At 52.5% G+C, this 22,045-nt stretch overlaps 2 protein-coding genes across 4 annotated transcripts; both read left to right on the forward strand.

Moving 5' to 3' along the window:
* Nucleotides 1-2,977: 2,977 nt before the first annotated feature.
* Nucleotides 2,978-7,320, forward strand: COMMD3 (COMM domain containing 3). The gene is made up of 8 exons (XM_048510897.1): nt 2,978-3,480; nt 4,839-4,950; nt 5,067-5,130; nt 5,238-5,272; nt 5,603-5,663; nt 5,764-5,820; nt 5,928-5,987; nt 6,911-7,320. The coding sequence occupies exons 1-8, from the start codon at nt 3,339-3,341 to the stop codon at nt 6,968-6,970; spliced, it is 591 nt and encodes a 196-aa protein (XP_048366854.1). The 5' UTR covers nt 2,978-3,338; the 3' UTR covers nt 6,971-7,320.
* A 2,794-nt stretch (nt 7,321-10,114) lies between these two features.
* BMI1 (BMI1 proto-oncogene, polycomb ring finger) lies at nt 10,115-21,699 on the forward strand. Of its 3 annotated transcripts, none has more exons than XM_048510895.1 (10): nt 10,115-10,234; nt 15,532-15,677; nt 15,927-16,023; nt 16,964-17,019; nt 17,113-17,163; nt 17,455-17,563; nt 17,799-17,844; nt 18,330-18,428; nt 19,468-19,548; nt 19,643-21,699. In XM_048510895.1, exons 2-10 carry the CDS (start codon nt 15,566-15,568, stop codon nt 19,994-19,996), a joined length of 1,005 nt encoding a protein of 334 aa, XP_048366852.1. In that variant the 5' UTR covers nt 10,115-10,234; nt 15,532-15,565; the 3' UTR covers nt 19,997-21,699. The 3 variants fall into 3 exon arrangements, with proteins under 3 accessions (XP_048366852.1, XP_048366853.1, XP_048366851.1); XM_048510896.1 differs by lacking the exon at nt 10,115-10,234 and adding an exon at nt 10,415-10,987; XM_048510894.1 differs by lacking the exon at nt 10,115-10,234 and adding an exon at nt 13,852-14,855.
* Nucleotides 21,700-22,045: the final 346 nt, after the last annotated feature.

Consider the following 22,045-nt stretch of genomic DNA (forward strand, 5'->3'; position numbering starts at 1 on the left):
AAAGGCCACATTCTCCTCCCATACCCCACCACACCTTAGGATTGCTACTGAAGATTGTGGGGTTACTTCGAAGCAATTATCAGTTGTGACAGTCTAAAACAAAGCAGAAAATCTAAGACCTTCTAATGCATAAAGGTAATATCTTTGGCCAGACCTGGAGGATTTTTTTTTTCAACAGAATTCCCCCCTCAGTACCCACAGAAAACTGCTTTTGAAACTGAGAGGAGCTTAAAGAATAGATCATAATTATAAACACGAGCACTATTTATTTGTGTATGTTTGTCAGCTGCTTGCTATTACAGAAATTCTTAATTGTCATAACATTAAGAAGGAAGATTTGGACTGAATAAAAGTGAGTGAGTTTGGTCCCAAAATGGAAATGCAGAAGAGCATCTTTTGTTCAAAAACTGTGAACAAACCTAAGAACAAAACTTAAAATCATAACTGGAAAAAAAGCATCAAATCATCAATTATGAACAACTGAGCACATCTCTGGAGAGTGGAGATTGACAATGTTTTTTTTTTTTTTTTTTTTTTTTCTTTTTTTTTTTTTTTTTTTTTTTCTTTTTTTTTTTTTTTTTTTTATTTCCCCATTTTTTTTTTTTATTGCCCTTTTTTTTTTTTTTTTTTTTTTTTTTTTTTTTGCAGCATTTGGAATAGTATTCACATTGGACACCTTTGATTTCATCAGGGTTCTTGGACCAATAGGACCTGACCTATTCACAATGTCTGGTAAATGTGAACTCGAATAAACTACAAGAAGGTAAAAACAGTATTGGAGAAAAACATAATGAAATGGCATAAAGGCACAAATCACTTAAGGAATATTAAGCCGATACTCTTCAGCAGCTTCTGCTAATTTGCTGGACTTCATAACAACCATTAGTTGCACTATATAAAATCATTAGGGTTGAGTGAAGGACAGTCTGTTTAGCAATGCTGACTCAAATTCTACATGACAAATAATATTATGTTATTTGTTTGCGGGGGGGGGGGGTCCACATTAAATGCAGGGAACAAGCAGCCTGTGGAGGCTGCCTAATGCTTCCTTTCAGATTTTCAAGGGGAAAAATGGTAGGCCTTTGCTAGGGAGGGTTAAGGTATAGGATGATTAGGGACTGATTTATCTATACTCAGCCTACTATTCTTCATGGAAATGTTTAAGGGAGCTGTATTTCAAGGAAGTTTTCTTTCAGCAGCATACTAAAAGAATGTTTAGGTTTTTAAGAAGCATTAATGAAACCAAGATTGCATTTGCGCCGACCATGTTCCGCAGACATAGTGAAAATCGCTTCTGCCATGTTATCAGAAGCACGCTTTTTACATCAGAAGGCTGGGCTGCAATCATAAAAGTATGCTAGCTTGTGTTAAACTAGATTAAAAAGCTTAAATGCAGCTAGCTATTGTATCAGCTATGCAGATTCATAGCACTCCAGGACCACTTTGATAATCAAGGGGAAACAGTTGGGAGAACTGGCTGACAAAAGCGGATGCATAACCTGGCTTTTTGTAGCAAAACTACACAAATAATTGTCAATCATATTCACAAAAAATCTTTGATCTTTGACAGATATGCATCATCTATTCAAAATCCTTATCTCACTTAAATACTTCCCAAGGTGGCTAACAAAGCCAAAATCTTGTTAAACTGGAAGATCAAAAGATTAATAGCTAACAGTAAGGACTTTGTGTTGGCAAGTAAAATTATTTTGTTAATGCTAACAAGGAAACCCACAGGTCTTGAAGTAGCCGCATGAGTAATCCTATTTTAATCCATGAGGAAATGAAGAATAAATTTAGCAGAAATTAAGGCTGTTGACACAACCCCTCACCTCCCACAAGAAATGAGCTAATCTTTCCAAATCCAGTCCATGAAGCCCTTGCTATACACTGCTGAACATTTCCAAAATTATACTATTAAAATATCCAAAATTTCTTAATCATTGTTAGTAATTGCAGGTCAGCTTTCTCAAAAGGAAAACTTGACCCCCAGATTCCCCCTTTCAGGAATTTCAATTTCTTTTATTTATAGAGAGATATTAATGCAGTAGCACATCTGAAGCGAGAAATTCCAGAGGGCAACCACCTTAACTCAATTGCAGAAAAAAAACCCCAAACCAATTGTTAAAAGCAGCGTAAAGAATAACAAATGAATCCTGCATATGTGGGCCTACTTAAACAGATGCATAAAAACTTAAGTTGCTAGAAAGTTACTCTGAAATACCAGCAGGATAATACTTCAGGCTCTGTGCAAAATAAGGTTGCTGGTAAAGCAAAGATTAATTCATTGGAAAGGGGGACCGAAAAATAAGTACAAACGAGCTTCAGATTTAGAACTTCCCGTGGCCTATTTCAGTAACTATATTCCATTTGTAAGCCTTCTCCTTTGTTTTTAACATCTACTTTGCAGAAATGAATGACTGAAAATGCTGTAAGCCCTTGCAAAAATTATAAACAGCCCCCTGCTAATTAATACAGTAAACGTTTTTTTAAAAACAAACGGTTATCACGATAAACTTTTGCAGACTACCAAATGACTGAAAATGCTGTAAGCCCTTCCAAAAATTATAAACAGCCCCCTGCTATTAATACAATAAACGTTTTTTTAAAAACAAACGGTTATCACGATAAACTTTTGCAGACTACCAAAATTTAGCAGCATAACAAACGAGAAAGGAAGCCTGTTTTTCAAGCCAAATTGATCATCTAACAACTTCGCCAAACACAAAATGTGTGCCGCTTGCGTGCAACTTCCAGATCCGTCCACCGTTTTATGGACACTTAATATCTGAAGCCATTTGCTTGACGGAAAATTACAGCACTCCTAACGACAGCTGATCCTCCCCCATTTGCCTATAAAAACATAACAAGCTGGAAAGGGGGGGGGGAGGGGGAGGCATTTTCCTGTGCCTGGGAACTGCCTGGGCGCTCAGGGGGGAAAAAGCAGCTTCCTCAGCCATTTTGCATGAAATAAATCAAAGATGGCATTTAAGTCCCCGAAGAAGGTCAACGAGAACCATAAAGTGAGAGCTGCAGCTGCAAGAGCGAGGAGGAGACCAACTCCAAGCCTTTGCACGGTGCAAACTAAGACAGAACGGCAGGGGAAAACAACAACTCTTGCAGACAGAGAGAGAGAGAGAGAGACTCGAGTGCACGGAGCGGGGTTTGCAGAGAGAGGCAGCCAGCAGCCGGGGAGAGCCGAGCCAAGCCCTTCCCCTGTCCTCCCCTCTCCTTCCTCTGCCTGGGACTGACTGGGCCGCGGCTCGCCTTGAGCGGCAGCATCAGCTGAGCGCGCGGATCACGTGCGCGGCGTGTCGAAGGTCGCGGCGCGGCTCACAATGGAGCTGGCGGAGGCGGCACAGAGCGGCTTGCGGCGCTTGGCCGACCCGGGCTGCTTCTCCGCCCGCGCCTACGCCGCCCTGCTGCAGGCCGCCTTCCGGAGCCTGCTGAGCGGCCAGGCCCACCACCAGGCCGCGCTCGGTAAGTGCCCGCCGGCCCAGCACGAGCACCGGGCGCGGGGAAGGAGCCAGGCAGGCAGGCGCACCAGCCCCCGGAGCCGGAGGGTCTCTCGGCGGCTCTGCCTCTCTGCCTTCCCGCCGGTCCGCTGGCCGCGATTGCAGCCCCCGCCCGAGCCGCTGCTTCTCGCCGGCTCTTTGTTTCCGCCTCGGCTGCTCGGCCTCCATTTCCCCCCGCGGTTGGTGGTGCTGCCGCTGCCGCTGCTTGCTCGCCTCTTCCTGGCTGCCTCGGCCTGGCTGCCCGGGCGACAGGGGCTCTCTTCGGTGCTCCCTCCCTGCGGCGCTGCAAAGCGGAACCTTCCCGGAGGCGTTTTTGCAGCTGGGGTTTGTTTTGCACGCAGCGGCTGCCTTTGCTGCAGCCCGTTTGGCACAGCCTGGGCTCGTTTGGGGCGCAGCGATCTGGCGAGGGAAGCCCCGCGCTTTCCTGGCTTCGCTCCTCGATCGGCCGCTGGCGAAAGCGATCTGCTGGGCCGGCTGCTTTGGGCCGGGGAGGCTGCGGGGGTTGAGCCGGTCGTCGGGGCGGCTTCTCGCTTGGCCGACGCGCGGCCTCCGGGGGACTCGCGGGAGCGGCGCTGACCGAGGAAAGAGCTCTGTTGACTGAAGGGAGCCTCGGCGCAAAGTTCGCAATTTTAGCCCGGACGAGCTGCAAGCCGGGAGACCCGCTCTGGAAGGAGCGAAGCGGCGCAGATCCCTTCTTGGCGCTCCGTGTAGAGTAGACGCTTGGCAAAAGTTCACTTCGACCCGGGTCTTTGCCGGCGAAAGAGGGGGGGGGGGGCTCGAAATATTTTCCCCTTTGGGGGTGTTCCCAGTTCTAAAAATACCATTAACTCTTGCAATGACGCTTGACCTTTAACTTGTTCCATAAACTGACGCTTGCCGGTTCATCCCAGGAATTAAGTGTGAAAACGAAGCGCAGAGGGGAAAACCAGGGCGTCCCGTGAAGTTAAAAAAAAAACCACACTCCTTTTCCCTCGATCTGCCTTCGGTCGCCCAAATTCTGACTAGGGCAAATTTGAAGCAAGGAACTCTGGAAATAACAGAGGTCATATTATGGATCTTGAAGATACTTTTATCTGTTGAGAAGTTCTGGGGAAGCATTTCCCTACCCCCCAGTCTTAATGTTGGCTCTGTATGTAAAGAAAACAAATTCTGCAGTCAGTACACCATAGCTGTAACCATAAATCTCACTAATATGCATTCTCTAATTGTATGCCAAGTGTCCCTGAACTCACTGGGAAAGTTTTGAGCAATGTGGTATATACAAGCAACATATATTTTAAAACTTCCCACGAAGTACATCAACAGCCACTCGTTTATTTTTAGATCATCCAGACTTGGAACACATTGACCCAGCAGTGTTAAAATTTTGCCACGCAGCAGCGGCAACTTGTATAGTGGAAGCTGGAAAACACAGAGCTGAGAGAGCTGTCATAAGGTATTCCAGTTTTGGAATTTCTACAGGCATTCTTGCTTTAAATCCTCAGTTTTCAGTTATACTGGCACTACAACTAACCTGATTCTTTGGTTTGTTTTTGTTCACTCCCCTTCTAGCACTTACCTAGAAGACTGTAAGTTTGACAGAGAAAGAATTGAACAGTTTTGCACCGAATATCAGGTTTTCAAGCCTACTTGATCCTATTTCATTTCCCTATTAACTTATGTTTACTGAATTTGTAGCAGATAGCAAACTTTCCCTCCCCCCCCCCCCTGTTTTTTTTTCAGAAAAATAAAGATTCCTTGGAAATCTTATTGGGAAGGTATGTCACGGAAGTGGATGTTAGTATTTACTGTTCATTTCAAATGCATTTTTGAATTTTTGCTGTCAGGGCCCTTGTTAAAATAGCAATAATTCTACGCATTTATAAAATGAAACAGTAGTATAATCTGAAAGGCACTTTACTGGGAGTAAACCTTATTGACTAGACTTGAGCAGGGTTTTGAGGAGACATGCTTTTAGTGTCTTTCCTTTCTTAACCCAGCTTTGAGCTCTTCTTATATAAGTAAGGTAACCTATTTGAGGTACTGAAGGACAGATGCAGTTATTGGCCTGTCCCGCACAGCATAGAAATTATCCTTGTGTTCTTCAGTGTAGGCAGATGTCCACTGCATATAACGGATGTTTCTTGGCGTCTGGAATATCAAATAAAGGTAATTTAGAACTTGTGGGTGTTGCTTTTTTTTTTTTGGCTTCCTTTTCCTCTGGTAAATGCTGATTGGTTTTCTTTTTCCTGCATTGTTATCACTTCAGACTAATCAGCTTCATAAAAATTATCATCCTGCTTATCTGATGACCTTAAACGTAGAGGTAATATATTTGACTTTTTTTGCTGTTTTCACTGTTATCCAGCATAAAGATTTCTTAAGGTTTGTCAGATGTTCAACATCTAACTTTGGGGGGATTTGTTTCTTTAGGGCAGTGACTCCAGATCTCACCCGGACCTTAATTTTAGTTGTTCTATGGAGCAATTACAGGTATTTCTTCATATCATCTTTTTGTGAGTCAGGTTCATCAGAATGAATTATCTTACCAAAAAGGTTTGCAAAATTGTCTAGTAAAATGTGTTGAAGCGCCTGTATTTTAAAAAAGGATTTAAGTATTTGCTTGTCTGTCTATAGTATATTTTAAAGTTAAGTTTCATGATGTCCTATGTTGTAGGTAAAAGCTTTTGAGAGGGGAAAACTGCCAAATGAAATGTCATATTAGAGAGGACTTTGATTTTTGCCTCCTGTTATGCTTACAGATCAAAAAAGTCTGTGGAATTGGCCTTATCCATATTGACTGGTTTTACTGTTTAAAAATTTGAAGAATTTTAAACTGAACATTTTATCCGTATAAATTTGCAGTTTGTCAGAAATGAACTTAAGGTAAACTTGAGTGTAAAAGATTAAAACAAGTTTGAGAAGAGGAAGTAGCAGATAGAAGTTTCATTGTAATGTTAGAGTTGTGTTGAGTCACTTTAGTTTCACACAGTGCATTTATTTTAAAGTTCTATTGGTTGCAGAGGAACAAAGTTTCATAGAAGTTCACTTGGGACCGCAACCTTCAAAAATTGCTGGATTCATATAATTGGTTTAAGGCCATTCAATTGTAAGAAAATGTGTGTTAAGTTTGGGACCAGTATCTGGATTTGACAGTATTACTGGCACGACATTCCTATGAAAACAGCCTGTATTCTCTGTTAAAATATGACAGAGCAGTTGTGTGTTTCTTAAAGATGTAGAACATATTAATTGTCAAGTTTTGGGCAGAATGCTAAATTCTTTGTAACACATTTGACACTTTTTCACATGTAAATTTGATCTGTATTGAGGAGAACAGATTTTCATGACACTTCTCATTTGTGTGGATAACCCAGCGTACTTTGTAATATATTGTTGTGACTCCTTGTTTTTAGGATTTAGTTGGGAAACTTAAAGATGCAGCTAAAAGCTTGGAGAGGACAACTCAGCTGTAACTGCAGTCCCCAGCGGCCTTGTAAATACAAGAAGAATTTCCTATATCTAATTGCCTGTATCTAATAGTTACTTCTTTGAATATAAGAAACCTCTTGTTCTGTGTTTATTTGATGGAATTTTGGGCATTCCAAACCAGATGGTTGAAATGGAATTCTGACTTTCTAGACAGTATTGCAATTTTAATGCATAGAAGAGATTGCAACATTTTGTCAAAGAGATGTCCTCCGGAGATGTGTAATCGTTTGATGTTCAGATAACTTTACCCATGCTAAATAACCATCTTGCTGTCCCTTGGAACAAGCCTTTGATCTATTTCTAATGTCTAATAAATAAAAAACGTGTCAGCCAACATTGTGTGTGATAGTTATCTGTGATGTAGTGGTTTGTGGGGAAGGAAGAAATGTCCATGCTCAAGGGGTGTATTGGTTCCCCTGGTCAACATGGAAAGATTAACTTATCCAGTAATTTAATAAAAAGACTTTAAAGGAGCATGAAGCTGGGAAGCTCTCATACCTGCAGGTCTCAGCCTGCCTGTAGCATGAATTCATCAAAATAAGTTACATCTTGATAAGATAATGTAAAAATGAATCTATCGTTCTTTTGTCTATTTTTTGCTGGGATTTAGTCACTAAATATTCAACAGTTTATGAAGACAGTGCAACAGCCAGATTGCCCTTAATTATGTTAAAGCCCCTCTTGTCTCTTGAATGCAGCAGTTGAATACCTAGAACTTGCTTGGGGAAGGGAAGGTGGCAGTTTGTCTGGTTGCTTATTTAGCCTGGACTGGGAAAGGAATAGAGATGCTGCTTGAGATTTAGAGAGTTCTGTGCTTTGCATTTTTATTCCTGTCCTCTTGAGTCCTGGAGAAGGAGGAAATTTGAACCTGCAAAAGGGAGGACAGCATCTCCCTTTGAGTTGGGAAGAGCCTGGGTGTGGACTGAGGGTACCAATGATTTTGGGGGGAGCGGGACTGGTCTTTTTATTTCGCAGGAGGCGGTAATGCTCACTGGTAGTTGCAAGGTATCATTACAGGTTTTTCCATCCCATGTATGGAGAGGTGGGAATAAAAAGCCCCAGTTGACCCCAACTGCATTTCCAAAAATCTAATGTTGACTCTGTTCCCTTCAGTCCCCCCCCCCCCCCTTGTCGAATGCTCTGGGGCTGTCTTAACTACTTCTGCAGAACTAGTGAAAAACCAGCCATGCCTTACAAACTCTTAGCGATGGGGGGGGGGGGGTCGTCGAAGTACCATAGCTTGTCAGTTTCTCTCTGTTGGTTTATGCTGTTCATTGATGGGGGGCAGTTCTGTTTTTTTGGAGTAGGGCAGCAATCCCTCAAGCACAGATTCCCGGCTGAGCGGAACACCCACCCACGCACCCCTAATATTTCCCACCATCTGAAATAACTAAACGACCTGGTAGTCAGTTCAGATTGGCTTCCAAGGACTCTGGTTGGCAGCGAGGTGGAGGGAGTGGAAGTCAATGGGGGGGCGGGGTTTGAGGTAGACTTCTTCACGGGGCAGCCAGGATCCGAACTCCTTTGTGGGGTGCCTGAGAACTTCCTTCCCCGAAAAGTTTGGGAGGGGGTTGTTGTCCTTTCACGATCAGGGTCTGACTAGCTGCTTCCAGTTCTGTAGTCCTCGTCGTTTGGGAGTGGGCCAGGACATCCCAGCCAAGTAGCAGCCACTCACACGCGCATCAAACTCGGGTCGGGGGATCGGAATAGCGGAGATCTCTTCTCTCTGGGTCGTTTGAATGTGTGAAAACACATAATGAATAAACGGGCTGCGCTCAAGGGGGGTCGCGTGGGCGCCATCGCTGAAGACAGCCAGATCCATCCACACCTAGGGGTTTGGCCACAGGTTTTCCACGGGTGGTGGGGCTTGCTCCGGTTCTCCCGGTCGTGTTGGCAGAGACGGCCTAATCCGGATGGCGCGGCGGTCTTCTGGAGGAAGGTCGTGCAAGCAAGTCATCTTCGGCCTGAACCGAAAAACTGGCCCCGAACGGAGGGGAAATGCTAGCCCGACGGCTGCTCCGAGGCAGCGCCCAGCAGCATCCCGCGGGCTCTCAGTACAGGGTGGGGGTGGAGAACGGCCCGGTGGGGATTGTTGGAGGCGCCTGAAAGATCCCTCCTGGAAGCCCCCACCCCCACCCCGTCCGGCCGCAGCTCCCCTGCACTGTCCTCTGGGCCGCGAGTCGGTGGCACACCCCGTGTGAACTGCAGAAGCGGGACGAGTGTCGGAAAGCACAAAAGGGGGGGGGGGGACGCGTGTGAATACATTCCGTGAGCAGGGGAGTTGTGGGGTGTAGTTTGCGGGTGGGGAGCGGGGAGAAAGGTTGGATGGGCTTGGAAGACGTCCTCTGGACCCACCGCCTTTGACTTCTGCGCAGAGGAGGGTCCCGCTCCGGGTCTGGCCCCGGCCCCCGTTCAAGAGCCTCGTGCTCCGCCTGACGTGAGAAGGCGGCGGCTGTCCACCGGCAAGACCCCCGCGTCCGAGGGAGAGAACGGCCTGAGACAGCCAGGGGCGCAAGGAGCGAGGTCATTGCAGGTGAAGGAGAGGGCTTCCGGGCGCGCAGCGAGGCCGGAGGGAGCGCGAGGGTCAGCTTCCCTCGAGACCTGGACCGAGACAGGGGGAAGCGATCCAGGAGTTGCAGGAAATGCTGGGCGAGGCCGAGCCCGGACAGGAGGCGTGCGGGCAGACTCCGGATAGGGATTGCTGGGCGGGGGGGGGATCTCCGGGAAGGCGGCGGGACAGGTTGTGGGGCTAACTTGGCTTCGGGTCGCCCCCTGAGGAGCACCCCGGGACTGGTGGGGGGCTCGCGGGCCGAGGAAGGGGCAGGTGAGGCGAGGGGCGGGCGGCGGAGGGGGCGGCCATGCCAGCCTCGTGCCCGGGTGGCGCGGGGCTGGGGGCGCGGAGGGGCTGGGCTGGGGGTGCCGCTGCCGGAGGGGGGGTCCGGGAGCTCGCAGGGGGTGGGCAGAGGGAGGCGCGGGGCGGGCTGGCGGGGCGGGGAGGTGCGAGGGTGTGTGGCCGGCGAAGGCGGGCGGGAGGCGGGGCGAGGGGCGGCGCGGGCTGGTCCCTGCCCGTGTGTGGAGCGCCGGGTGGGTGTGAACCAGGGAGGGGGCGGGCGGGCGGGCGGGCGGGCATTGTGTGTGCGGCGCCTGAGCCTGGGCCAGCCAGAGAGGAAGAAGAGCGGCAGGAGGAGGAGGAGGAGGAGGCGGCGGCCGCGGCGCAGAGAACAGGAGGACCGGGCGGCCCAGCGCGGGTGTGCAGCGGGCGCGGGGCGCGGACGGGAGGGCGGCGCGGGCGGTGCGAGGCGAGGCGGTGTGGGGGGGGGGCACGGGGCTTGGCAGACGGGGTGGGCTCCTCCCGGGCCGCCTATCCGCGGGCCCCCCTTAAGGAATGAGGCGCCCCACGTGACGCTGGCGGGGCGGGCGAACTCCGAGCCATTTTGGGGACGGTGTCAGTTTCCAGGGGGCGCCTCCAGCCCTCCCTCCCTCCCTCCCTCCCTCCGGCGCCGCCACCCCCACCGGCCCAGGAGCCGGATCGGGGCCGCCCCGCCTCCCTAGAGCCCCGAGCCTGCCCAGTCGCGCCGGGGGGGGGGAAGGGGGGCGCCCCCGCCGCCAGACAATGGCCAGCCCCGCCGGCTTCGCCCGCGCCTGAGAGCCCGGCAGCGGCAGCCCGGAGGCGACCGGGGCGGAGGGAAGCCGGCGGCGACCTCCCCCCCCCCTTGCGCCGGACAGAGGCGGGCAGGGCGGAGGGATTTCGGGGGGCGGGCGTGGAGGGGCGCTGCTGGGGACCCACCCGGAGGAGCGTGGAGCGGAGGAGGAGGAGGAGGAGGAGGAGGAAGCAGCTCCAGCCCTCGCTCTCTCTCTCGCCCGCTCGTCGCAACTGACAGCGTCTGCAGCTCATTTCAAGATGGCCGCTTGGCTCGCATTCATTCGCTGCTGAACGACTTTTAACTTTCATTGTCTTTCCCGGCCGCTCCGCGCGTCCCCCGCCGGCCCCGGGGCCCCCGGTACGTATCCCGCAAGGGGGGGGGGGCTCCCGGGCCAGGCCCCAGGAGGGGGGAGGGGCGGGCGGCGCGTCCCGGAGGGGGGCCGGGGGGAACCAGCGGAGGGGAGACCCGCCGTGCCCCCGGGCTGACGGGGGGGGGGGCGGCGCTGACAGGCTGGGCGCTCCAGCCTCCCGCTCCGGCCGCTGCTCCCGCCGCCGCCCGGGCACCAGCAGCAGGAGCAGCCCGGCCGCCGACTCCCCTTCCGCAGCCCCCCGGGCCGGTGGGAGTGCCTTTCTTCCTCCAGAGGGTCCGGGACCGGGTTCTGGGCCCCTGGCCCGTTCGGGGGGCGTCTCTGGTTGCTGTCCCCGCGGACGGCTCCGGCTCGGCGGGCTTTGTTTCGCGGCAGGCGGGGAAGGACCAAGGGACACCAAGGAAATCCCGGCGCCACCTGGGTCACTTGAAGACCGCCAGGGCCTGGAAGAAAGTAGCAGGGTAGGGGCGGCATAGCCAGCCCGTTTGGGAGACAGGTCGCTTTGGGGCGCGGCCGGCCCGCTGGGCACCTCGCGGGGCCCGGAGAGACTTCGCGGGGTGTTTTAGGAACTTAAGTTGGGGCCAGGCGGGCGCTGGAAGGGAAGCCCTGGTAAGATGGCGGGTCTGGCGCTGCTCGCCCTGGGCCCCTTTGCCAGTTGCCTTCCAACGTGCGGAGTTTGCTTGCTTTCGGGGAGGACCGGGCAGCGCGGAGTCGGGGGTCCCTGCGAGGGGAGAGGCGTCCCTGGGCCAGGGAGACCCTCCTGCGAGGATTTGCCACGTGCAGATCGGTTGCAGGAGGTTTTTTCTCTTGGAAGCTGCTGGGGCGATGAGAGACTTACGGGACCTTCTTGCAGGGCGCGCGCCAGTCTCTGTCTGGGTTTCTTCTCTTAATGCTACGACTCCCCCCACCCCCCCCTTTGCCCTTCCAAGGTGGGCAAAAGTCCGGGGGGGGGGATGGTCTGAGCTGCAGGGCGCTGGTGGCGGACACTCGGGGCTCCTGGCACAAGGAAACCGGGGCGCAGCCTTTTGGCCTTGACCGGAGAGTCTTGTCCCGGGTCAGCTTTTTTTGCTGTTCGAGTGGTCGGCAGGGAACGGGTCTCTTGCAGGAGAGCAGGTCTCTTTTCCCTGCAAGCTACATGTGCACAGCCGGACGACTAACGCTCACAGCCTCTCGGGGGAGTTTGCAAAAGTTGGTTTTTCTGTGCTTGCTTCGCGGGGGTTTTAGGGGAGGGGGCGCACTCAGGGCTCTTGTCTGTTGAGAAGCCCCCGTCTTATTCCCGGGCTAGAGAACTTCTGAGAATGTCGTTCTGCCGTTGGGGGAGACGTACTGCTTTGTTTTCACAACCTTCTAGGAGAGACGGTGGTGGTGGTGGTTGCTGCTGTTGCTGTTGGGATTTTGCTGTTGCGGTGGCCCCCGACCCTCTGCGCTTGGCGTAGGGGTTTGTGGCCCTCCAGGAAAGCGCCCAGAAGATCCCGTTGGGGGCTGGAAGGAAGGAGCTTCTCTCTTTGGCCACTGTGTGTTTCACGGAGGCTTTCACCAGATCGGGGCTGTGAGCGGGCAGGGGTGGGGGCGGTATAGCTGTGGGGACGCTGGATTCAAGGGCCATCTCCGCCCCACCCCCCAGTTCCAAATAGCGTGGACCACCCCCAAAGTCCTAACTTTCAGTTCTATTATTGTTGTTGTTGCTGCTGCTTTCCTTTCCTTTTTGGCCTGGCACTAGGTGTGATCAGTTGCTCTCTTCGAGTTTCTCCCGGCCTCTGGGGAGTCTCGAACACGTGTCCAGGTCTGCCGGGACAGCTGTTTTGTGTCATTTCCTAGGGCTGGCTGGTGCCACCGAGCCGTCAGTGGGAGGGCTGCCCTCTGTTTCTCTTCCTTGGGATGTAACCCGCGCGAGGCCTCCAAGTTTTCACGGGCTGCCTTGAGAGTTTCACGGTTGAATAGGCGCGTGGGCAGAAGAGAGCAGGAGCAAAAATATGTTATATTGTCTCGTGTGAAAGGGCAGCGTGTCTTGCCCATGCGCGTACATGTTATGAGCCCGAGGGGGTGGGGCAGGCAAGCAGGGGAATATCTGCTCACGGCTGATGACAGCTACGTAGAGATGGGCTGTCTTTTATGCCTATACTGCGTGTGAATGGAGACACGTGTGTGCAAGTATTTCAGGGAAGAGCGGGGCGTTCCTTTGATACCGCTGGCTGTTTGAGATGCTGGATTTCAGAGATGGCCCTGGAAAGGCCAACCTGGGTAATAATTAATGGGGTCTTTTAGGGGTGGCTTGGACCCAGCAATGTTTGCGGGGGGGGGGGGGGGGGGGTGGGGGGGGGGGGGGGTGGGGGGGGGGGGGGGTGGGGGGGGGGGGGGGTGGGGGGGGGGGGGGGTGGGGGGGGGGGGGGGTGGGGGGGGGGGGGGGTGGGGGGGGGGGGGGGTGGGGGGGGGGGGGGGTGGGGGGGGGGGGGGGTGGGGGGGGGGGGGGGTGGGGGGGGGGGGGGGGGGGGGGGGGGGGGGGTGGGGGGGGGGGGGGGTGGGGGGGGGGGGGGGAGGGGGGGGGGGGGGGGGGGGGGGGGGGGGGGTGGGGGGGGGGGGGGGTGGGGGGGGGGGGGGGGGGGGGGGGGGGGGGTGGGGGGGGGGGCGGGGGGTGGGGGGGGGGGGGGGGGGGGGGGGGGGGGGGTGGGGGGGGGGGGGGGGGGGGGGGGGGGGGGGTGGGGGGGCGGAGGGCAGGGTTGTTTGGCTCCAAGCAACGCTGCCCTCCGCCTTTGGGCAAGTCTGGCTCGGATTCGGGGTTTTGGGGGAAGCCACGCCGCGTTTTTCCTTGCCTAGACAGGGCGAAAACTCGGGGCATTTGCGGAGTTGAGAGATCAGGAAATCTCACCTGTCCTGCCCTGGGCAGGAGGCGGGGGGAGATCCGTGTGGCTCCCCCACCCAAAAGCCCTTTCAGCCCATTCCGGGCCGGGGCTGCCGCTGCGGGTGGGGTTTGGCTGCTGAAGTCGCCGGGGAGTTTTTCTCCCCACTCAGCTGCGGCTGCCAGAGGGGCAAAGGGGGCGCGGGCTGGGCGGGAGGGGACCTTTGTGTTCCGCTCCTGCGGGCCAGAAGGTGTCGGGGGCACTGCGGGGCTGGGCGGGGAACCTAGGCCGAGGCGACTGTCTTGGCCGAAGGAGCTTGACTGACTCTCTGGAGACCCGTGGCCAGACCCGACCGAGCCCCCTGCCCGGCCCCGCCACTCCTTTCCTGCCACGGTCTCGGCGGTCCCGTTTGGAGAGCCCCCCCCCCCACTCCCAAGTCCAGCGGCGGCGGAGGCAGCTGTGGGGGCCCCGCGCGCTGCAGGGAGCAGCTGGAAGGGGAGGGAGCGGGCTGGGCGGCTCTTTGCCCCGAGTCGACGTGGATGAGGCCCCCGAGAGGTTCCGACATGGCCGAGAGGAGGTTCGGGAGGAGCCTCTGGCTTTTCGGCTGGCGCAGACCCCAGCGCTGGCTCGGCTGCCCGAGACGCCGCCCCTCCCTCCGCCACCTCCGCCGGGCCTCCCCTCCCTCCCTCCCTCCCTCCGGACGGCGAGGGAACGGAATCTCCCCCCCCCCCGCAGCCAAGGAGAGCCCCTCTTTCTTCCCCGCGCCTCCTGCCACGCCCCCTCGCCTTTCCCGCGGTTGCACCCAGTCCAGGGACACCCCCGCGGTCCCTCCTGGCTCCCGGCCAGCAGGGCAACTTCCCCCCTCCCTTGGCCTGTCCCCTGAGCGCGGGCACCCTCTGGGCCACCTTCCCGGGCGGGCGCGCTCCTCTGCCCGCCCCCCGCCCCGCCTGGCCTCCAGCCCCGGATCTGGGCCCCGCCTTCCTCCCCCTGGTGCGCTCCGGGCGGTGGCAGGATGCCAAGGGTAAGTGGAAGTTGCTATAGCAACCCCCGGGATAGAATACGGTTCCGAAGGCGCCTCGTCCCGAGACCGCTGGGCTGCAGGCAGGCAGCAGCACCTCTGGGCCGCCCAGCCCCCCGCCCGATCGCCCGCCCGCCCGCCACCACCCTGCCCGACGGCCCTTGCTGCGAGGTGCGGGGCCCAAATCCAGGCAGGCAGCCCCCGCCCGCCCGCCCGCCCGCCCTCCCCGGCTCCTTCCCCTCCCTCCCTGGCTCGCTTTTCCCTCCCTCCATCGCCGTCACCGCTTCAGCCACCGCCGCTACCCCCCCCCCCGCCCCGTCTCCCCTCGCCGGAAATGCCCAGGGCAGCCTCCGCAGCTGCACCGGGATCCAGCCCTCCCTCTCCCCGCTCGCGCCCGGCCCGTGTCCAGCTTCCTGCCGGGGCCCCGGACGAGCCTCGGGGGCCTTTTGTCCTGAGTCCGCGGCCCCTCCGTGCCAAGGGGCGGGCAGTGGGGCCATGGTCACCCCCCTCCCGCTCGCGGGCCTCCCTCCAGTTCGGCTGTGCGCGGCGCCCTTGTCTATGCGGCGGGGCCCCCTTCGGCTTGGGGAGCTGGAGGAGGCCGGGGGGCCGCGCTAGGCGGGCGCCACGGAACCGCCCCCACCCCGGCCCTCAACGCTCCCTCGCCGCCTGTCTCTTGCAGAGCTGCCCGGACCTGCGCCAGCCAGCCAGCCAGCATGCACCGCACCACCCGCATCAAGATCACCGAGCTCAACCCGCACCTCATGTGCGTGATCTGCGGGGGCTACTTCATCGACGCCACCACCATCATCGAGTGCCTCCACTCTTGTGAGTAGCCGCGCCTCCCCCAGCCCCGGCGCCCCGAGGGGCTGCGCTTGGCTCCGGCGCTGGGACCCCCGTCGGCTCTGGGCCAGCTCCTCTGCGCGGGATGCAGGACCGTCGCCTCCGCTCGGCTTAGACCTCCCCCCACCCCCACCCCCACCCCCACCCCCACCCCCCCGCCTCTGGGAGCAGCCCAGGACCCGACCTTCCCCCTCGAAAAACCCTCCCCATCTTTTATTTCTCTACTTCTTCTAGTCTGTAAGACCTGCATCGTTCACTACCTGGAGACCAGCAAGTACTGTCCCATTTGTGATGCTCAAGTTCACAAAACCAGGCCGCTTTTGAACATCAGGTAGGCCAGAGAGTGCCTCTGTGTGTGGGGTGTGTGTGTGTGTGTGTGTAGGTGCTGCTAGTATTTGCCCCGCAAGTGTTCCTTTCAAGAACTGGAATAGGCTAGTCCACAAATATAGGCTGATAAGTGAACAAGAGTCTTTGCTGAAGTTTACTTCATGTTTCTTTTCTGCTTCACTTTCAAAAGGTTAACAATTCCCATAGGATAAACTCTGCTGCACTCTTAAAAGTAAACAAATTTTATTTCACCAGAAAGTTTGCTGAGTTTTCCTGCTCAGAGTAGTAGCAACTGACCACGTGGGAAAATTTGTTGCTAGTCTTTAAAGTGCCACTGGGCATCCATTTTGTTCATTGGACAACAACAGCCACAATACTATTCAGTGTCAATACTATCCAATATCTCAATTGACCATAGAGAAAACTACAGCAGTTTTATGAGAACGGCCTGTCAGAGGGTCCTTCTGCCCATGCAGAACAATGCACTTTCAATCTACTTTCAATGTACTTTGCAGCTGGATTTTACCATGGGGAATAGCAAAATCCACTTGTAAACAATTGTGAAAGTGGATTGAAAGTGCATTATTCTGCATGTGCGGAAGGGGCCCAAGGAAAATCTAAATTCTCTACAGAGCTCCTCCTTTACTCATATTTTACTACTTAGCTCCTTTATTCCTCCCTTCCACTTTTATTTTGATCTTTTCATTATTAGTTGTATGGATCCTGAAAGAAAGTCTGCCATTTATGAGCTTACTGTTCCACCAAAAATAATAGTTGCAGTCAGATCTATAGCTGGTGGGAAAATTTACTTTACAACTTCTCTCATGGTGGGGAATGCAAAGTGTTGGCTCATGGTTTTAGACCTTGTGGAAGAGGGTTTTAGCTAGTTTGAGGTGCAACTTCGGGTAGAAAACTGACACCTCTCTTGGCATTTTATATTTCAGGTCCGATAAAACTCTCCAAGACATTGTGTACAAGTTAGTACCAGGCCTTTTCAAAAGTAAGTGAGCCATGCAATGATTTCAGCAGTCAGAGGTGGCAAATGTGTGTCTCCTGGGATAATCTAAGTGGTCCCTTATTTGTTCTCACTCAGATGAAATGAAAAGAAGAAGAGACTTCTATGCTGCTCATCCCACCACTGATGGTAACCAGATTCCAGTTTATTCTTTGAATGGAGATAAAATGGTCCCCTTATTCAAAAGCTCAAGATTGCTAAAGTTTCCCTCTTTCCCAATTATCTCAACCAGTGTAACCTGCTAATATAGAGCACGGGTTCCTTTAAACATTTGATACAAACTCAGGATAGCTGTCCAGATCATCTTTGCATAAATAGCTTACTCCTCCCTCACTGTAACCCCCCCTCCTTTCCTGAGGTGTGTTTCTTCTTCCTGAACTGAATATCCCAATGTAAATTACTCTGGGCGTTTCTCTGCAGCTGCCGTTGGCTCCAATGAAGACAGGGGAGAGGTGGCAGACGAAGACAAGCGCATCATAACAGATGACGAGATCATCAGTTTATCCATTGAGTTCTTTGACCACAACAGGCAAGTTTCAGAGACCTTGTGTATGTGTGTGTGTGTTTTACCTTTTGATCTGTCGATCCTTAGCTAGCTGTTAACAAGAATATAATTCTATGTGTATTAGTATTTGTAAAGTTTATAAAGTTGTATTGAGTGACTGTTGGTTTGTGTTGTGGGCGCCCTGAGCCCTGTGGGAGAAAGGCGGGATATACAGTCAATAAATAAGTAAATAAATAAATAATATTGTTGCTATTCCCAGAGTGGAGCGGAAGGGAACAAAAGAGAAAGAGAAATCCAAAGAGGAGGTAAACAAACTTCACTTTTCTATATACTAAGATCTGGACCTCAGAAAACAAGTTGTTATTTTGGTGGGCTAGCCACATTAATTGCTTTTTTGAAAAATTCCCTTGAAGAATAACAATGCCCCAAACAGGCTTTGAGCAAATATTTATTATACCTTCTTGGCAACTCCTAACAAAAGTGCTATGAGGAAAGATCCAAGCACTTTGGCCATTAGAGTCTGTTTCTATTTTTCCTTAATTTAAAAAAAAAGGTAAAAAAAGGAATGTGGACCTTTCTTATAGAATTAAACACTGAGTCACAGCTAATATTTTGCCTCAAATAGCTAGCCATCTGCACTTCCATTGGGCTCTTGTCAGTTCAGCAATTAACAGCTAGTTAAAAACCAGTTTTTGACTGTCTTTGTGCTGTATTCATTAGACTGTGGCAATCCTTGCCAAGTGTTAGTCCTCCTGAATAATCTCTCTCTGCCTGTTCAATGCTTTCCTAGGTGAACGACAAAAGGTATCTGCGCTGCCCAGCAGCAATGACTGTGATGCACCTGAGAAAGTTTCTGCGGAGTAAGATGGATATACCCAATACTTTCCAGGTATTGTCAAAGGCTTTCACGGCTGAAATCTCTATGATGTTGTGGGTTTTCCGGGTTGTATGACCGTGTTCCAATACCTTGCTAGGTATTGTTGAAGGCTTTCATGGCCAGAATCACTAGGATGTCGTGAATTTTCTGGGTTGTATGGCCATGTTCCAATACTTGCTAGGTATTGTTGAAAGCTTTCACGGCCGGAGGCCGGAATCACTAGGATGTCGTGGGTTTTCCAGGTTGTATGGCCATGTTCCATTGGCTTACTGGAACACGGCCATACAAAAACAGCAACATCCAACTTTCCAGGTACTTTGTTTTATGAGGGGGGGAACAGGAACAACAGTCAAGTTCTAATAAGTTTTCCATACATTGTAGATTTCAAACTTAAGTACTTATTTTTTTTAAAAAGCCAGTTAAGTGTCTTATTTTATCTAATCTTATCTAATTCAGGGCTACAGGTCAGTTTGTAAGATATGGCATTTTTTAGCAATATGCTTATCAATTTCAGCAACACGCTTAGGTTTTTTCCCCTTAAACATTCCTGTGTCAAAACAGACCTTTATTTTCAGAAGCAAAAAAGGAAGCATCAAATGGTTATTTGGCTCTTTCTTTTGTCTTGTCTCCTTCTATTGAAGATCAGAGCCAAGGTAGCTTTAGATGCCATTTGAGAGAAACGTTTGAAGCCTTTCTCATGTAAACACTCTGTTCTAATGGTGAGGGTCTGTAGAAAACAAGAGCCGCCCAGAAATAATTTCTTTATTTAAAAAAGAAGGAAAAAAGCTCTGCATTGGCTTATTAAGAGCCAGACCACAGACCATTCAAGGCCATGGATCTGAGAACATACCTGTTCCCACCTAGAACTACATCTAAGTTGAACATAGAACATATTCTGGGTCGCTTGTAGGGTGAAAGCCTGCTGGATGTGTGTGTGTGTGTGATGGTGTTTAAAACTCAAACTTTGCTGGGGGAGGAGTGTGGATTTTTATTGCCCGGCAGTCTCCTCTGGACCCTTTCCAAGCCAAGATTTCCCTGCTTTCTTTCCTAGATTGACGTGATGTACGAAGAGGAGCCGCTGAAGGACTATTACACTCTAATGGACATCGCCTACATTTACACGTGGAGGAGGGTAAGGAGGGTCAGGGTCCCTGGGAGGGATCAGGGAGGGGTCTGGGCGAGGGGTAGCAGAGCTCACCGGCCTGTCCTTTGGGTCTCTCCGGCAGAACGGGCCGCTCCCTCTGAAGTACCGGGTCCGGCCGACGGGCAAGCGGCTGAAGCTGGGTGGCCACCAGCGCGGCGGCGTGGAGGGCTTGAACCACAGCGGGGAGCTGGAAAGTGACTCTGGAAGCGACAAGGCCGGCAGCCCAGCCGGCGGGGGACCCTCCACCTCCTCCTCATGCCTGCTCAGCCCGCAGCCCTCGGTCCAGTCGCAGCACCCGCACTTCCCGCACATCTCCAGCACCCTCAATGGCACCGGCAGCGGCTGCAGCCCCGGCAGCGGCAACCACCACCCCGCCTTCCCCAACCGGGCGCGGAAAGCCTCCATCAACGGCGCCTCTGCCACCTCCTCCGGCTGAGCCGCCCCGTCCCGCTGGGCTTGGACTCCCCAAAGGCCCGGGAGCCTCCTCCGGCTCCCGTGCCCGTCCGCCTGTGGCCGATTCCCGCAAGTGGGCTGGAAGGCAAAGGGCGCTCCTGACAGCACACTCCTTTACTTGGATTTTTACTTGGATACCAACCGAGGGCGGGACTCGAACATTGCTTTCTGGCACTGCCAGGAGCGGCTTCTTAAGGACTAACCCCCATGTGAACCAAGGGGTCAAGCCAGGTCAGCCGGGCAGGCGGAGGAGGGCTTGCTTTCTGTCCCTGGCCTGGGAAGGCTACGGCAACGGATGCATATCAAGATCTGGAATATAGTTTTGCGAATCTGGATTTACAGTTACGCACTGCGGATTTGCTAACTGCAAGTGCGCCGTGAAGACGAGTGGGTTTTTGCAGACAGCAGAAATGGATATGTACATTTCCCTCCAATCTTGGTATTTGCAGCGGAAAGAATATGCATAGAACTAAATACACACACGTGTAGCCATGTCACTGTGAATAACAACTATGTCTTGCTTATTGGCCATTTTGTTTGCTGCCCTCGCCCCCAGCTTTTCTGTTGCTGCGCAGAACCGGTTTAAGTAGGAGGAAATGACCTTTTTTTCCTAAAAAGCGGGTATTTGGCGGTTTTATCTCACGACTGTTTTTTTTTTAAGAGAAAAAAGAACATTTCCACTTTTTGTAAGAATCCGGTGGCACCAGCCTCGTTTGAACAATGCCATATTGGTATAAGGCGACACAAAACAGGAAGCAGTATTGTACGATATATTTATAAATATGAGAGAGTGTTTCAGGCATTGCCACCCGTGGGTTCGATCCCCACCCTCGAGCTTAGCCTCTGTTTGGATCCTTGCTGATGCCCCCCCCCCCAGCAGAGATTCCAACCCATTCCCCCTTCCCTGCCTGGGTTGGAGGGTCAGCCAGGCTCTCCCTTAATTTGGAGGCCACTGGCGATCTTTTTACCGGCTCTATCTGTTCGAGTAGTATAGTCTTTTTTGTTACTTTTACACAATGTGATTGATGGTTTTAAAGATGGGGAGGGGGAGGGTGGAGCGGCAAGAAGGCAAAGTTGGAAGGGAGGGGGCGATTTTTACTGTTTCGATCGCTTTATGATTTGATGTGATGGGGTTTGTGCGTGCGCGCGACTTTTTATTAATTTTTAATTAAAAAAAAAAGCACAGGAAAAACCATACCAGAAGCCATAAAACATGCGGGCATCTCGTCCACTCCTTCTTTTCTTTCTTAAGAAATCGGCCAAGTCGCTGGATGAAGGCTTTTAATCAGAAATTGTTTTAATATATATATGTATGTATGTATATGGTACAGTACTAACTCGGTGGAAGGTTCGCAGGTACTTTGAATAGTTCCCACTGGCTGTTGCCGCAGTAAGGTTTGGGGAGAGATTGTGCTGGAACAAGAAGGGACAGTTTTAAAATTAGCAATCCCTCCCCATCCCCCAAGAAAAATCTTTTTCAGTTTGTGGTTTGCTTTGGTCCAGCCTGGTGTGTGTGTGTGTGTGTGTTCTTCGCCCACCCGTTCAACATTTTTGACTCTGACTCTCGTTTCATGTTTGTACGGGGAACTTGTAGCTGAACGTTTCATTGTCTCTAGTCTGCGAAAGAAGCACAAATTCTACTGCTTTTGTCTTGCTTATGGTCATTAAATCATTACTTTTTGCATATGTCTGGGTTAAGCTCTTTGCGGATAATGCACTGAAATCACTTGCCTGGAGCTGGTTCCCAAAGGAGGCTGCTGCTGGGAGGGCCCTTCCACACTTGCAGAATAATGCACTTTCAGTACACTTTCAATGCACTTTGGAGCTGGATTTTACTGTAAGGAATAGCAAAATCCACTTTCAGACAAATGTGAAAGTGGATTGAATTGTGTATTATTCTGCATGTGTGGAAGGGGCCAGGGTGAAGTGAATAAGTTATGATCTGTCTGCAAGCAATTACGACTCCATGCCTCCATGCCGGGTTGATCAACACCTCCCTGAAGTGAATGAGATTTATTGTGGAAGGCTTTCA

Source organism: Sphaerodactylus townsendi, linkage group LG11 (genome assembly GCF_021028975.2).
Source record: "Sphaerodactylus townsendi isolate TG3544 linkage group LG11, MPM_Stown_v2.3, whole genome shotgun sequence".
NCBI lineage: Eukaryota > Metazoa > Chordata > Lepidosauria > Squamata > Sphaerodactylidae > Sphaerodactylus > Sphaerodactylus townsendi.